The following is a 16,186-nucleotide window of genomic DNA, read 5'->3' as shown; positions in this document are numbered from 1 at the left end:
TTACCATTATGTAAGAGGTATGGTAGACAGAAATTCTATAAAATTGTAATAAATTTGCATTGCAGATCAGACAGCAGACATACTCACCAAACCTCTATCTAGAGTGAAGATAGAACATTTCAGGAGGAGACTTGGTATGGTTGAGTTGTAATCCATTTGTACTCTTTTGATTATTAATAAAATAATTTTGTTTTGTCAAGCTATTGACTGTTATGGGCTCCACCATGTGTATTCATTATTTAAAGAGGTGACGATCACTAAAATATTGAAAACTTGTATAAAAGACATTATGAGAGGTACCGATCTCTTAGATAATGAACTAAACAATAGATGTTACTATAAGATCTAGATAATTTTTAGATCATATTGTGATGTTGACATTGCTATGTTCATAAATCACAAATTGGATAAAGGAAGAATCTTAGTATTCTCTAGGTTTATCCTGTATTCTGGTAGATCTTAAACTCAAGATCTTGTTGTGATATAGAAATACCAGTCTCTATGAAATCATAACTTGGATAAATGAAGGGATTACTCTTCAGATTTATCCTGTATAATATCACTAGTAGCAATGATTTGTCATATCTCAGGTGTAGTAATATGACTTTCTATCATGTGTTCTATGATACCACATACTAAGAAGAATCAAATAGATATAAAGTATTAATTCTTGCTTATTCATCTGTATTGGTGTTGCTAGATATAATATCTCTCTGTAAGATTATTAAGTTAAGAGGGAGTGTTAAGAATATTAACCAGATAATCTACAGGTCCGATAGTACAGACCATACTTCCTCTTCTTATTAGATATATATCTCTAAACTGGCATTATATTAAATATAACTCTTCCTATAGGAGCCGGCAACTTCTCATGAAGCAACATTATAATGCTTAAACTAATACATAGTTAGTTAAGTGTTATTATATTTGTTTTTCCCAAATCGCCAACTTAAGGGGAGTTTAGTTAGTGCTAGTTTAGGAAGGGATATGTCCCTTTGAGGGAGATACCCTTTAGTAAGGATATATAGGAGGGTTATTGGTGTAGTTAGAGAACACACAGAAACAATTAAGTCTGCTCTTCTAAGCACCAATACCCTGCAATCAAAGTTCAGAAGATACTCTCAGTCACAAGGTTAATTATTACTTATTATGTCAGCATAAGAGAAGTTCGGTGTTCCCCATATATTACACCATTAAGGTTATTTTCTCAGCAATAAATTACACTGATCTATTTGCAGATATATAATTCTCAGATCAGAATTATAAGTGTAAACTTCATCATATTCACAACGTAGAAGATCATTGTCGGCAATCAAAGAAGGAAATAAAAGTCCAATTCAAAGAATTTTCAGAATCTTTACAGTCTTATGTCATTAAGGAATGATAAAACATTTTATAAGCATTTACAAAGATTAAGTCTCTAAAATAAACTATTGACTGCTGAAGTTCGGAATAAAAACTTCCCAACTAAACTAAACTGCTATGTTTTTAAAAGAAACTATCAACTACTGAAGTTCAGAACAGAAACTTCCCAACTAAACTAAACTACCAAAATCTAAAGTAATAGTGACCATAAGATATGCAGATATTATTCTAACACTCTCACTCAATGGTCAATCTGTCAACTACTTCAAGTTGCCCACTGAATTTTACAAACTTATCCAGGCTCAGAGACTTGGTGAGAATGTCTCATCATCCAACTGATGTATAGAAGATTAAGTTCCATGTCTCGAACATAGTATACATGGAGAAATATTAAATTACTCCCTCCAGAGTGAATCTGCAGCTCTCATCTTCCAAAGATCAATAAAGTAGAAAATGGTTCACATTTTGTGAACCCATCCTTTTTATGAGCAAAATGCCACAAAGCCTCTGAAGCTATTACCAAGCAAAGGATTTCACCAGATCTGTACTCCTTTTAAGTTTTGGCCATAAAGGCATAGAAAGCAGATTCTTTCTCATTAGAGAGCACAACAGCATTTGCTTTGGGTTGAGACCCTCCCTACTTCTTTGGCTCAAAAACTAACCGAAGCTGACAGATGACCCTACTTGCTTCTTTTGCTCAAAAGCTAACCAAAGCTAACAGTCGACCTTCATGAGCCTTCCCTTTGTTCTTAGCAGAAGATTTTGCAGAGAATGCTTTATTTATGGAGGCTGAACTAATACTACTCACAAACTGTTGTCTCCGACAATCCTGCTGTAATACCAGTTCAGACTCCATAGAACAAGCATTTACAGAGAACACTTGCTCTATGGACAAATTATTATTTTTTGCCCTAGCCAGAGCTTGAGGTAGCAGAGAAAAACCAGTAACTGGAAAAACATAGGAATCACAAAAGAAAGAGGTTGCAATCTGTAAAAAAACAGTTGCCAAACACAAAGAAGAACAATCATGGATTATGTAATGTCCATCCTCCATGTTCACGACCAATAAACGAACTGAGAACATTAGGAGAAAGACAAATGTTAAGCAGACTCTCGTCACGTGCACTATTCACATGGAAAAAAATAGATTGAAAATGTAGGTGTTGAAGGTTGTAAAAACCAACCCAAAAATTGACGAATTTTTTTGTTGAATGCAGAAAATGACTCCAAAATGCAGAGGCAAGCCTTCCAAATGCAGAAGAAACTAGAGAGGCAGCAACAATGGCCCACAAACAAGAGGAAAGAATCACAAACCCTTGATCGCAGTCCCAGAGAAAAAAACATGCAAGTTCTAAAACAAGCTTCATAAATCCTGGTTTGAAACAAGAATCGCGAATTTCTCCAAGAGAGCAAACAGACATGATTCAAAATGAGAAATCAGTTCCTGCAATTTTCCAAACCCTAAAAATTTGAAAAATATTTAGAGGGGATCAAATATTTTCCTACTCTAATACCATGATCGACAAGTACTGGTAGTTGCATTATATTATTAAGTGATAAACATTTTATAAGCAATTACAATGATTGAGTTTCTAAAAGAAACTATTGACTACTAGAGTGAAGAATAGAAACTTCCTAACTAAATTGAGCCACTAGAATCTAAATTAGGATTGAACATCTTTTGCACTCATCTTGAACTTTCCTAGCAATCTATCGGCCTCTTCCAACACTATATCCTCAAAATGTGTTGCCTCTTCTTTGGCTTCGACCCGTTCCATGTGCTTGCCACTGCTACTCTATATTTCTTTCTTTCCTGTAGGTTGTAGCACCAATGCAATAGGTTGAGCCATTCCGATTCCCTCGGGAGTGTTGAGCCTGATAGTGTGTGGGGCATTCTTATGCAGCCGAAGATCTACTACCTTAGTCTTATGCAATCATTCTAGTAGAACCAAATTTGCCACAGCTAGATTTGCCACTACTAGAAATGAAATCCTTTTAGCTCCCCATTCTGGAATTGTTTTTTCTGTCTCTGCCACATAGCTGCCCTCTTTTGTATCTCCCGCTAATGAAGTACCACTGTCTTCTCCTGGCCCTGTACAGAGACCTTGTTTACGTGCAGATGTGATGTTAGTTTCTTGCTCCGTACAGAAATCTTCTGGTCATATGGTCACACTCTCTTCTTCCTGTCATATGGACTTGTCCGTCTTTGTCCTCCTATGCACCTGTACGATCTTCCTCTCTGGTTTCCTCCGTATGGTCATTGGCTGTGTGGTACATACATTTTCCTTGTGTACGGACATTTCCCCATATATCCTTCATACAGCCATCCTGGGTATGGCATGCCGCATCTGTACCTGCCTCTGTGTGGATTTTTGCCTGCTGGGATATAGCTCTCAGCAATGGTCCTATTGGCAGGAATGCAACATCTGCAGGTGTGCCTTTGATTTTGCTTAACCAAAATTCATCTTCGTCAGAGTCTGAGGAGGATGATGATGTTGTATGTGCCCCCTTCTTCTCCATTTGAGCTCTCATCATCTTCGCCCACTTCTGCTTCTATTACTTTGAGTTTGAATGGAGGCCTCCTTTGCCACTTCCTTTATTAATTTTTTCCTCCGTGATTCTCCTCCGCTGCTCACTCCATAAGTATCAAGATGGAAGTATTGTCATTGATGTCAAAAGATTTCATAAATATGGACAAACTCTAGGTGTAAACATCATCAATGTCAAAGATAAGAAATAAAGATAATTAATATCACAAACAACATAGAGCATTGCAAACAAGAATGAAGGCATCTATTATGATTGATCTTGAAGGGGAGATTGATTAACTGGAGACTGCAATGAAAAGAATTACTTGAGTGCAAATAAAAACAATTATTTGCCTAATGGAAGCTACAAAAATTAGGGTGTTGATGAGCTTATTGTTGAAGATACTATCAAGACTCTATCAGCAATAACTGAATATTGTAGAGCTAAACATATGATGAAGAGTTTCCTGAGTATCCTTGTTTCATACTAAAGAACATGTACAGGATTATTATGAGCAGTCATATTAAGTCATTTAGCAGCATACAGAAATTGCATCTGTCATTGAATATGAAAGACTAAAGACCATGACAACCATTATACGCCTCAGCACTTTGAAAAGGATGGTATTTAACAACAGGTTAATATTTATTAAAGGCTTGAATGTGTTACCAGTGATGGATGCTTAACAGTGATCATGTATATCTATTCATGACAATTTTAAAAGACACGAGCATGCATGACAAGCCACAATATGGTAGCGACAAAGACAAAATACATCACCTGATTTAAGGACAAAAAAAAGTTTGCAGAGGATAGAAAAGCTAATGCTATAAATAGAATGATATAAGCAGCGAAGATACATAGTGTTGACTGAGAGTATGAAAGTATCAGTATTTTAGAGCTCTATGGCATATTGTTGTGGGCTTCCAATCAGTGTTGAGTCTTCGAGGGAAACATCAAAATCAACATTTTAATACACACACATGGAACATATCCATATGACAATATTAAGGATGCTGGGAAAGTTGCAATAAAGAAAATAATATTAAATATCAGTGACATAACAATAATATGAACATCTGTCTGTGTCAGGAAAACGAGCACTGCCTAGCAAATTCAGTGCGCAGAAAATAAAGGCAGTGATAAAAGAAATCAATAACTAAACCTTATAAGATGACAAAATGATTTAATATTTCAGACTTGAGAAAGGGGCATCCCACGTCACATATGGAGTATGCAAATTAAATGGCATGAGACTTTGGTTTGAGAAAAACTCAAAAGCAGCGAATGGCCAAGACATGGCACTTGTCAGTATGAGATATACACTTATGTTGCACCCAAAAGTCCTCAAAGTCGAAAAACCAATAGTTCCTGAAATTATCAATGCCAAATCATGAGAAAGGAGGCAATGGATTTAACTTTCTGGAAGTTCGAATTTATAAGACAAATAAAATTAAAAAGGGTGTAAAAATGTATTCAAGGCAAAAATTGTGTAAAGAGTTTCCATGTCAGCAATAAAACATGAGTATACAAGACAATAGATCATATCAAGAAAAGAGATGCATCAGACCAAAATATGCCATGGTGATTCACAATACAAGTTATTATTTAAAGATTAATATTTGAAATAGACCGTATGCCATCATCGTTTTTATCAAACATTGTCAGGATGCTAAATTATCAAAAGAAAATATCGATCTAGTATGAAAGGTTAATTACAAACTTTTAGTTTGTTTGAAAGGGACGTGACTCCTAGTCCTGAAAGGTAACATCTCTTTTTAAAATAAAATATAAATGAAGGATAGATTACTGGCAAAGAAATGATGAGAAAGTTGAAAAAAAAGGTGAAAATGAAGAATTAGATTGAGAAGTTTGAAATCAGCAGTGGATAATAAGGAAATGTAGAAAAGATATTCATGATATAAAAATCAGATTTTATTTTATATATATATATATAATCAGATTTTATGTGATATATATATAGAGAGAGAGAGAGATGAATGAAGCCAGTCAGGTGTGGTGAATAAAGTGTAAGCAAGAGTAAGAGCAAGAGTATGGAGAGCAGTAAATAAAGAATCAACAGTTGAAAAGTTATAATAGAAGAATAAGAAATATATATTCAGATTTGTATAACAGACATAATTTAAGCTTTCAAAAGAAAAATATATAATCTGACTCATATATATAGCAGTGCAAAGGGTGAATAAAGTATTATTAAAATCAGACTTTTATCTGATATATAAATATATACTTTTAAATAGAGTGACCGGCTGACTCCAAGAAGAAAGTAAAGTGTATATATTCATACAGTGAGAAGAAGAGAAGAAGTGTAATAGAAGTGTCCATCATCAGTTGAAGCAAGCCACATCATCAAGGTGGAGAAGTCTTTGTAGTGGGTTGGTGCTCACAATGACAGAAGCGGGAGTTGGTGCTTCCAGGTCAGTGCCTGCGAAGTGTGGGAGTTGGAGCTTCTAGTGAGTAGGTGCTCATAAACATAGAGGTCGTAGCCTCTAGTAGGTTGGAGCCTACAAACCATTTTGTAAAACAAGTTTATATATAAAGCAATTATTTGCAGTGGTTTTCTCCCTCATTGGGTTTCCACGTAAAAATTGTGTTATTTGTGTTCATGTGCATAATTGTTCATTTCAGCATTTGAAGTTAATTGTTTAAATAGAAGTTTTAAATTGGCAAAGTTGTTATTATACTGATTCACCCCCCTCTCAGTATAAGCGTGTGCTCTTCAGTTGATATGAGAGTTGGTTCCTTCTATAAAGCCTAACCGCTTGAAGGTAGAACTAAAAGAGCACAATGGGTGAAATAACACCAATGTGTGATGGAAGCATAAAAATGGAAACCTAACTTACTGCTATTGGATTCGATGTTTGGCAATCAGTGCTAGACGGTTACATACCCCCGCAAAACCCACCAACTGATACAACTGGAAAGCGAAAATGTGAAAATAATGCTAAAGCAAAACATGCAATTCTATGCAATCTTGCTGAATCAGAATTTGCAAAAGTTATCCACTATAAATCTGCCAAGGACATTTGGGACAAGTTGAAACATGTTTAAGAAGGAGCTGATAATGTAAAGAAAGAAAAACTACAAACCCATCAAAGTGTATTTGAAAGCCTCAAAATGGAGGAGGACGAAAATGTTGCCGCTTTTCTTGATCGTACAGATGATGATGTCAACTCAATGAAAGACATTGGTGAAGAAGTAAAGGAACAACTTGTCGTAGAAAAGATTTTAAGATCATTAACTATGAAATTTAATTCTAGGGTATCTGCAATCAAAGAAAGGACAGATTTAGACACATTGACAAAAGATGAATTACATAGGATCTGTCATGTCCCCAATTTCTGCCCTTCCTTAGTGACAACATTTCTAGCAAGGTTGGTCTATTATCTGGTTCCCATAGGCCAGCAGAGCATAGAGGGAACCAACCCAAGGGCTTTGAGAGTCATGCATGAGCTTCCCAAGTAGTTTGGAGCAGTAGACAACAGTTCCCTACAATTTAGGAGGGATTCCTAATTTGTAGGGATTGACTAGGAGTGGTCTAGGAGGCATTTGGAGACCTCGACGAACGTTTTGGAGACTTAGAGTGCATCTCCTATTTTTTAGGAGGAACTCCCAGTTCAGTGACAGTTCTCTCAGAGGTGCACACAGTAGGGGAGTCATTGGGACTCAATTTTGGTTGATTGGGGTTGTCTCCTACTTTTTAGGAGCATCCCTAGACTGCTAGTTGACCCATCTTGTCCGGCATCAGTCACAGACAGGTGACAAGGTCAGATTCATGTTTGATTGGTCATTTTGGGCCTTTTGGGACCATTTGGGAAATATTTTAATATATTTAAATATTTCCTAAGTTGGTGATTAAATAAATTAAAATAAGCTTAATAATATAACCATTTTGGAGTAATAAGGGGATTTTGGCTTCAGTTGATCAGGTACACCTATGTGTTATAGCTCGTTGGAAAGGTCTCAAATTATTATACATGATTTTTACTATCTGTAGACTTTTTGGTGCCTTCAGCTACGGAATTTTAATAAAGTAATGTTTTTCCTATAGCATGGACAACTTTAATTGGGAAAATGTTATTTTATTATATTTTATTTAAAGGGCAAAGTGTAATTTCCCTTTAGGGTTCAATTTACAATTGGAAGGGGATATAAGGAGATGGAGACCTAATTTCTTATTATCTTTTGTCTATTGAAAAACTTGTTTTTGTGAATTGGCTCTGAGAGAGCAATTCTTCATCTGGGACGCAAACCCCAGGTTCTGGATTGGCTGGGACGTAGCCCTCGGCAGTTATTGGCATTGGATTCTTCAAAAAGTGTGTTGCTATCAGGGATAGAGTACGCCATTCTTTATTGTGGATTCAAGTTGCAGATTTATGGTTTCAGCGTTGCAAATTGATTCTTTCAGCTGGGATGTGATTCCTTGCAGTCTTAGGGCCGCCATTTGCAGTAGTTTGGCATCATTGTTGGATGTAAGCTCCTTGGAACTGCATTGGATTTATTATTTGGCTTTATAAATCAGAAATCTGCCTGGTACGATTTATAGCAATTCTGATTTGGTTCTATGTTCTTATTTATTTTCAGTCTCCTCTCATGTTTATTGTTCATTATTCATTACTATTGTGAAAACTATCAAAAAACACAAAACAAAAAGAAAACCTTCTGCAATTTCTATCTATTCTCAAAGACCATCAAAGAAATCACAAGAAAATATAGTTTATTAATTTAAAAACTACAGCAGATCAGCAAGGGCATCCATTAGGGATCTTTTAGGATCCTTACTACTTATGAAATGTGAGTTGGAGGAAATGAATCAAAGGAAATAGCATTCTAGGTGTCTAAAAAGGGTAAAAGCAAAAAGAAAATTTCAAGTAAAAGCTCAAATAGTGAATCAGATGCTTCTTTCAAAAAGAAAACTGAAAAAGAGTAATGGAAAGAACAAAGGAAAATTCAGATGTTTCAATTTTGGAAGACCGAGACATTATGCATCCAAATGCCCTCTAAATAGTGTTAAGGAATATGAGATTAGAGGTAGAAGTTTACCTTATAATTCATTTCCAGATAATGACAGATTTGACTGCTTCAATTCGGATATCGATCACAGCTGAGATATAGATTGAATGCTTTATATGATTTCTGATATCTTACTTGTCTTTGATTCTTTCAAGGAATAATACTGATGCTTTCTTAGTATTTGCAGGTGAACATATATATGTGCAGATCACAAGTCATAACATGTATTATGTGATATGTTTCCAAACGATCATGGCACCCAATATATATAAGCATTGGAATGGTCAGGTCTCATGTAGAGACAAGACTCTACATGCCCTTTGGGCCCGTAGGGTCATGTCTCTATATGAGATGACCTTAATCAAATATTAGTTATGATTAATCACAACAAGTGATTATGTCCTCCAAATAAACTTGATCATGATCGGCGTCTGATGTCTCATAATACCCAATCTCAGTTGATGATTTAGAATAATGATAAAATGATAAAGTAACTCACAATAATGGAAAATAGTGAGTAACAGAATCATATCCATGATTAACATAGATAGCATGATCGTTGCATTTTGACAAAGACTGAAACAGATCAAATCATTTTGCATAGTCAATTATAATACTCTCTCTATATATATATATAAATATGTGTGTATATATAAATATATATATATGTGTGTGTGTGTGTGTGTGTCTGTGTGTGTGTGTGTATATCTCATGTTCATTTTGAGCAATAATCAAAGATTGGATATGCGACAGATGCTACAAATTCAACACTCCGCTCTTAGTGAGAGAGGATATGACTATATCACATAAAAAAAAAAAAATCAATTATGATACTCTCTCTCTACATATATATATAAATATATGTGCATATATAAATATGTATATATGTGTGTGTGTGTGTGTGTATCTATCTCATGTTCATTTTGAGCAATAATCAAACATTGGATATCTGATAGATGCTACAAATTCAACACTCCCTCTTAGCGAGGGAGGATATGACTATATCACAAAAAAAATTATCTAGATTACATCAATCTAAGATTCAAATGCTCATTAACACAATTATTTGATATCCGGCACATTCCAGGACAATAATTGGGTATAGTCTATCAGATGTTTATCTTGATCTTAAGGTGATATAAAATCATGATCTTTGGCTCATTCAGAACTAAGGTAGTCTATCGTGATTCTTTTCATTGTCATGAATTCTGGCACAGTATAGGACAACAAGTCCTGATAGTCTTATTATGACAATGGATCAAGAACTCAATGAAAACAAATACAACACAAGTAGTACCATGACTTCCAGCTTATCTCGGGACAACAATAGAAGTCAATCATGATACTTTTGTTATCATACTATTTGGCATATCCTGGGACAACAATTTAATGAAGTCTATAATAACAGGTCAATCTATTGTTAAGGTCATCACTTTACATAGAGATCTAACATCTCATAAAATGAAAGATCGTCACCTTTCATAAACAACCACATGTGCACAATAGTGACTCTTTAAAATAAAATAGAATATATATATATATATATATATATATAACATAAAACTGAGAGTTTATCTCAAGAGTTACGATTATAGTTTTGTCATACCAAGTTTTCCTCTGAACTAATCCACTTTCAACTTTGCAAGAGGTTTGGTGAATGTGTCGGTAGAATGCTCTTCAGTGCTGATGCATTCAAACTTGATGACACCTCTATCAACCATATCTCTGATGTAGTGGACGGGTATATCTATATGCTTTGATATGTTATGAAAGACTAGATCCACTGAGAATTTGATACAACTTTGATTATCACAATGTATAACTGGAGGTTTTGAAAGCTTTCCAAGTAGTCCAACCAATAATTTCCTTAACTTACAACTTCTCGACTTCCCACAAATGCAACTATGTACCCTGCTTCAATGGAACTTGGAGCAATAGAAGATTGCTTCTTACTAAACCAAAATGTCATTTCAGGTCCAAGACTAAAACAAAATCTTGTAGTGCTCTTCCGATCAATAGAACATCCGGCCCAATCAGAATTTGAATATCCATGAAGCTGTAACTCAACTTTGTCATATTTCAGACCAAGTCCAATAGTGTCTTGCAAGTACCTCAAAATGTGCTTTGCTGCCATGAGGATAAACTGACTTAGTGCATTTGTAGCATAACAAATATTCAGGACAAGTGTTCACAACGTACATTAAGGATCCAATTCTCTGTCGATAATATGAAGGATCAATGGCCTCAGACGCATGTGCCTTAGTTTTGAGCTTATGAAGATTTATCTTCATAGGTGTGGATAATAGTTTGCAGTCCATCATGCCAAATCTATTCAATATGTCAGTGGTATACTTCCCTCGGTTTAGGAAAATGTATTCTTCATTTTGTTTTACTTCTAATCCTAAGTAGTATAGAGGACCTAAATCTTTCATTTCGAATTCAGATGTGAGGTCTTGCTTACATTTGACAATAAGATGGTCTTCACCTCTTATCAAAAGATCATCAATATAGAGAACTAGTATTAACATATCTCCCTCTAATTTCTTGAAGTATATACCCTAATTTTATAAGGTAGTTATCTATTCTCTCATACCATGCCCTGGGGACTTGTAAAAGACCATAGAGAGCTTTCTTCAGTTTGCACACATGTGATCTCTTGTCAACGGTAACAACCCTTTTCGTTGTTCCAAGTATACTTCTTCATTAATGACTCCATTGAAGAATGCCATCTTTAAATCCATCTAATGTACCTTCCAACCTTTAGATGCAGCTACTACAATTATGGTTCTGATAGAGTGTTGATGTGGGTTTTTGTATCACTACATAACATATTAGTAATTGAATAACTGATACGGAGTATCAAACACACAATTCCTCTCTTGAAAAGTTAATGCTCTTGGGACATGAGAATAGCTCCAATGTTCCTTACACTTGTCGATACTCAATTTTATCAATGTGATTTGTTGGTAATCACGTCGGTGGCCTTACGTTTTTCGTTCGAAGATAACTTGGGTTTTTGGTGAGATGGTGATGATTTTGTATGAGTGCCAGGTGATGTTGATGGTGACAATGATGGTGGAGGATGTAGCGCTAGATAATGTTGATTGCACGAGGAGGCGATAATGGTTCTAATGACTTCTACCTTCCTAACTTTCTTAGAGTGAAATTCAACTACCCAACTACTCGCTATTCTACTCCTACTCCTTCAACTACTCGCTATTCTACTCCTACTCCTATGAATGGAAAGGTTAGCAAATGGACGAGGATCAAATCTAATGAAAGCTTACCAGCGGCTCCACCTCCATAGATGTAGTGATTCAAAAGAAAAGAGAACTAGTTTACCACACAAGGCTCCCTAACCAACGGCTAAGATGCTAGTGGCCTAGTTGTAAATCCCTATCAAACATTCACTAACATCACCATACAATTAGCCATCTACTTCTACTCTAACAACATGAAATGAAATCCTACATTAATTTGAGAGATGAGAAGAACCATGCAATACACCAAAATGATCATGTATATCCACCATGCAAGTCACAACAATGAATAGAGAACAATTTTGATAGTATTTTGGCAACAATTCTCCAACATAACTCTCCCACAAATGAGAGCGAAATGGCCTTATATAGAGGCCGAAATTACAATCGATAGTAGAGATCAAAAGCAAAATCAATGATCCAGATTGGATCCTAGAAATCCTAATTAGGGTTGCCACCCCATCGGCCAATGAGAAGAGGCCACCTCGTCAATGGACCAATAAAAAAAGTGGAAAAGTGGCAACCAATAAGAAGGCACCAAAATGGTGGCCAATCAGAATTATACACTTGTCCTATCCTAGAAGAAAGAGAAATTGCCACTTGGGCTTACATTAAATGATCTAATACAAATCTCCCTTTTTCTTTCATTCTTCTAGCTAAAGCAACGAACTTAGCTAGCCTTTCGTTGACTTCTTCCATGGGAGGACAAGGTGTATACATCATCTTGAATTCAAATGATTTCATCACGCTGCTTGCTGCTTGTAGTGTCTTCTCGTGATCCTTCTCATAATCTTTTACAAATCCAATGAAAGCGCTTAGGGAGGAAAGGGTGTTCAAATGTTTCTTCTTGATAACAACCTTTCCTAGCTCATCCAATCTCAATCCAAGTCTTGTCTCATTGATATCCTCTTCTCTGATGTCTTCAAAATCAAATGCCATCCCAATGTCACTCATCATAGTTGATATGGAGGTGTTGACACTTGGGCTGTGTTTTGCAACTGCCTTTTGTATCTCTTCAAGTGGTCTGAATCTGGTAGTCAAGGTGACAAACCAAGATTCGACTGTACTCAATCCTTTCTCATCTACCAACTTGGCCCTCTCCAAATATGCTTCTGGTAGCCCAATGAATGCCTGTAGCCTAGGAATAGCCAAATCTTTGACGGGAAGGAAATCCTTCCACTCTTCTTCAAATAATCTGAACTTGTCTCTAACAATCATTAATGACCGGAATGTCAAGATGAAGGCAAGAAATTTCGCCCATCTTGGATTGTATCATGGATCCAACCCTTGACTTCATGTAGCTGAGCTGATATCTCTTCCATATTGCTCCCATTGTCTTGAAGAAGGGCTATCTAGTGTAACTGTTGCATAGGTTGGCAATCTCTCCAATATTTGTTCTTGGCCTCCAACTTCATAATCCTTTCATTGGCCTTCCTCAATCTTTCCCTGATCGAAGCTATGCCTTCCTAGATCTCCTAGATCTCTTCACATTCCATATCATCTGTGTTTCTTCCCAAGTCATGTTCCACTATCTCGTATTCTTGGGCCACAATCGCATCCAATGCCTTATTGACTGTTGGTATAGCAATCTGAACCTTTCCGTGACCATCATTGTTGCTCCTGATTACCTTTTCCATCGTCCTTGCCTTTTGTTTCTGGTTCTCGCTATCACCCTTTTCTATTAATCCTTGGATGTCTTTTGTCCTTCGGGCAGTTACTACCTCGCCTCTTGGCATAAGCATTTGCCTTAACCATAGTGGTGCAATGCATCTCCCCAAATCTGGATTTGGTTCGACTAACAAAGCATCACCAATGGCCTCGTGTGCTTGACTTATTGCCTCAATGTCAATCGGCCAATCGTCTTGTCCACTAGTTACTACCATATCATCTCCTTGTTGGTTTTTTGAGAGAGTGAAGTACTCGGTGCTCTCACTGTAACCACTTGATTCTGAATCAGAGCTCACCTCTACCACGGCCTCTTTATCACTTGAATTGACCTCTAGGCTTCTAGTCTCAACTATGCTTTCTCTTGATGGAACTATATGTTGTCTCTTGGCTGGAGCTTCCCGATGTCCCTTGTCCTTCTCAACCTTCAAATCTCTTTTCCCGCTTCTAACTATTTCCCGTTGCCGGCTACTTCCTTCACCCTTCTGCCTGACTGATTATGTTGGACCTTCTTTTGGCTTCATCTTCTCATAAGTAAATGGAATCCTTTGTCTTTGTAGCTTCCTTAACCTTTCATTATACCATGACTCAGTATGCAAATCAACTGCCCTGGTGACTGCCTCCAAGGAAGGATCTTGATGGTCATCCCAATCTACTGGATTCAACTCTGTTCCTTATACTGTATCATAATCTCCTCTCAACACATTTCCATCATGTTCCAGTTGATTGGAATATCAAGGCCTCTCCATTTGATATCTCTCATCATGTTCATTGACAATCTTGAGAAAGCTAGCTTTCTCACATGAAAGTCAACTTTGGCATTGGCCCAAAAGTCCTCTATAGTGGGAACATGCTTAAATGCATTTCCATGAGATACCTTGATAAGACCATTAGAATCGAATCCTTGCCTTGCTCCATACCACCCTAGATGATACCATTCCAATTCTTTCTCCGCAACTGCAAAGGCAGCCCAATTGGGGCAACTATCATTGCCAATTCCGATTGAGAAGGTAATCCCTGCCTTGCCCTCGTTTCTCATTATTCCATCATAGTGCTCAAGTTGCCTAGCCAATTCCATCAAAACTACCTTGTCGGGTGGGTATCTTGGAAGCCTCTTGGGACAAATTGTGCTCCCTGCTACTCTAATGTAGGCGAATTGTGGAAATTGGATGAACCAACTTCCAAACTTCTTTATCTTTGCCTCTGCTTCTGATGAAAGTCTCTTAGCAGGTGTCCCTTGCAATACCCTTAATGTCTTCATGGCAAAGGTGTCACAAAATATCTTGTAATCCTTGTTGTTGTGCAAATGAAGCTGTGGATAGCATTGATGCACCAAATATTGCCCCGGCCCATTGCCAACTTCTGCTAAGGCCTTAAGTCTCAGACTCTTATACAATCTAGCAATTAGGTAAAATAGATAAGATCCCATGTAGAATTGCTTTTGGTTGTGCACGGTTCTAAATTGCAATTCTAGGTTCTCACTTATGATCCTAGCCCAATCAAATCTTCTTTTCCCCTTTTCAATTTCATCAATGAAGAAGTACATCCAGTTTTCAAATTGCATACTTTGAGCTAGGCCCATGATCCGACTGAGAAGCACAATGAGATCACCGTATTTTGATTTGAAATCCGCTATTGTAAGCTTTGATGACTTAGTTACGCCTTTCTTTCCCTCATGTAGCCAATCCTACGTTAGATGTGTGAAATAGGCCTCTTGGTTATCCTGAAATGATTTGGCTACTTGATCCATCATCACTACTGTCATGCTCTTGTACTGGGGAATGTTAAATGCTTCGTCGATCGCTTGTCCGCCAATATTAGCCAACACCCTCTTCCCTTCTCCAAAATGATGGATTTACTAATTAGATCAAACCTGGATGCGCATTCCATAACCAATTTCGAATAGGGCAATGTGGAAGGAAAAGTTGTTGCGTGTACAATTCCACTTCTATATATCCTCTTTGCCAAAGGGGATTGACCTTCCTTTAGTATATCCTTTACTTGGATCAGGTTTACTATACCGACATTGGTATTGGTTATTCGCTTCATTTTCAAGAAGAAAGTTGTTTTGGGCATCATATCCTCTTTGTCTTTCTTAGTATTCGTTCCCTTAGGATTCTTGCTTGCACTGCCATCCTCCATCTCATCGCCCTATTACGAGATGGTAAAGTGGTGGACAATGAATGCAAGAAGAACCAAGGGAGACAATATCTAGACAAGAACTTTTGCCTGAAGGTGTCCAAGGCATAAAAATCTCAAAAAAAATCAAATCAAAATTGTTGAACAATCCAAAAATTTGCCAAGGTGATTAAAAAAAGGGGGTCCCCAAAATT

The 16,186-nt window shown here is 36.7% G+C and overlaps 1 protein-coding gene across 5 annotated transcripts in view; it reads right to left on the bottom strand.

Annotated features, from left to right (window-relative positions):
• Positions 1-16,186, bottom strand: part of UVH6 (RAD3-like DNA-binding helicase protein) — a 100,629-nt gene that overhangs the window by 10,938 nt on the left and 73,505 nt on the right. Inside the window, exon 12 of one of the 5 annotated variants that reach the window (XM_089807399.1) lies at positions 2,882-4,000. The exons of 3 other annotated variants lie outside the window; for them this stretch is intronic. In XM_089807399.1, coding sequence (XP_089663525.1) covers positions 3,998-4,000 — 3 coding nt within the window. In that variant the 3' untranslated portion in view covers positions 2,882-3,997. Of the gene's footprint in view, positions 1-2,881; positions 4,001-16,186 lie in introns of those variants that run through there. One more of the 5 variants, XM_089807397.1, reaches the window with a different exon arrangement.

This window comes from Cupressus sempervirens, chromosome 10 (genome assembly GCF_028749045.1).
Source record: "Cupressus sempervirens isolate cs-2001-9-10 chromosome 10, ASM2874904v1, whole genome shotgun sequence".
NCBI lineage: Eukaryota > Viridiplantae > Streptophyta > Pinopsida > Cupressales > Cupressaceae > Cupressus > Cupressus sempervirens.
Note: the sequence above shows the minus strand (reverse complement) of the source record. Positions and strands in the feature narration are given on the sequence as shown.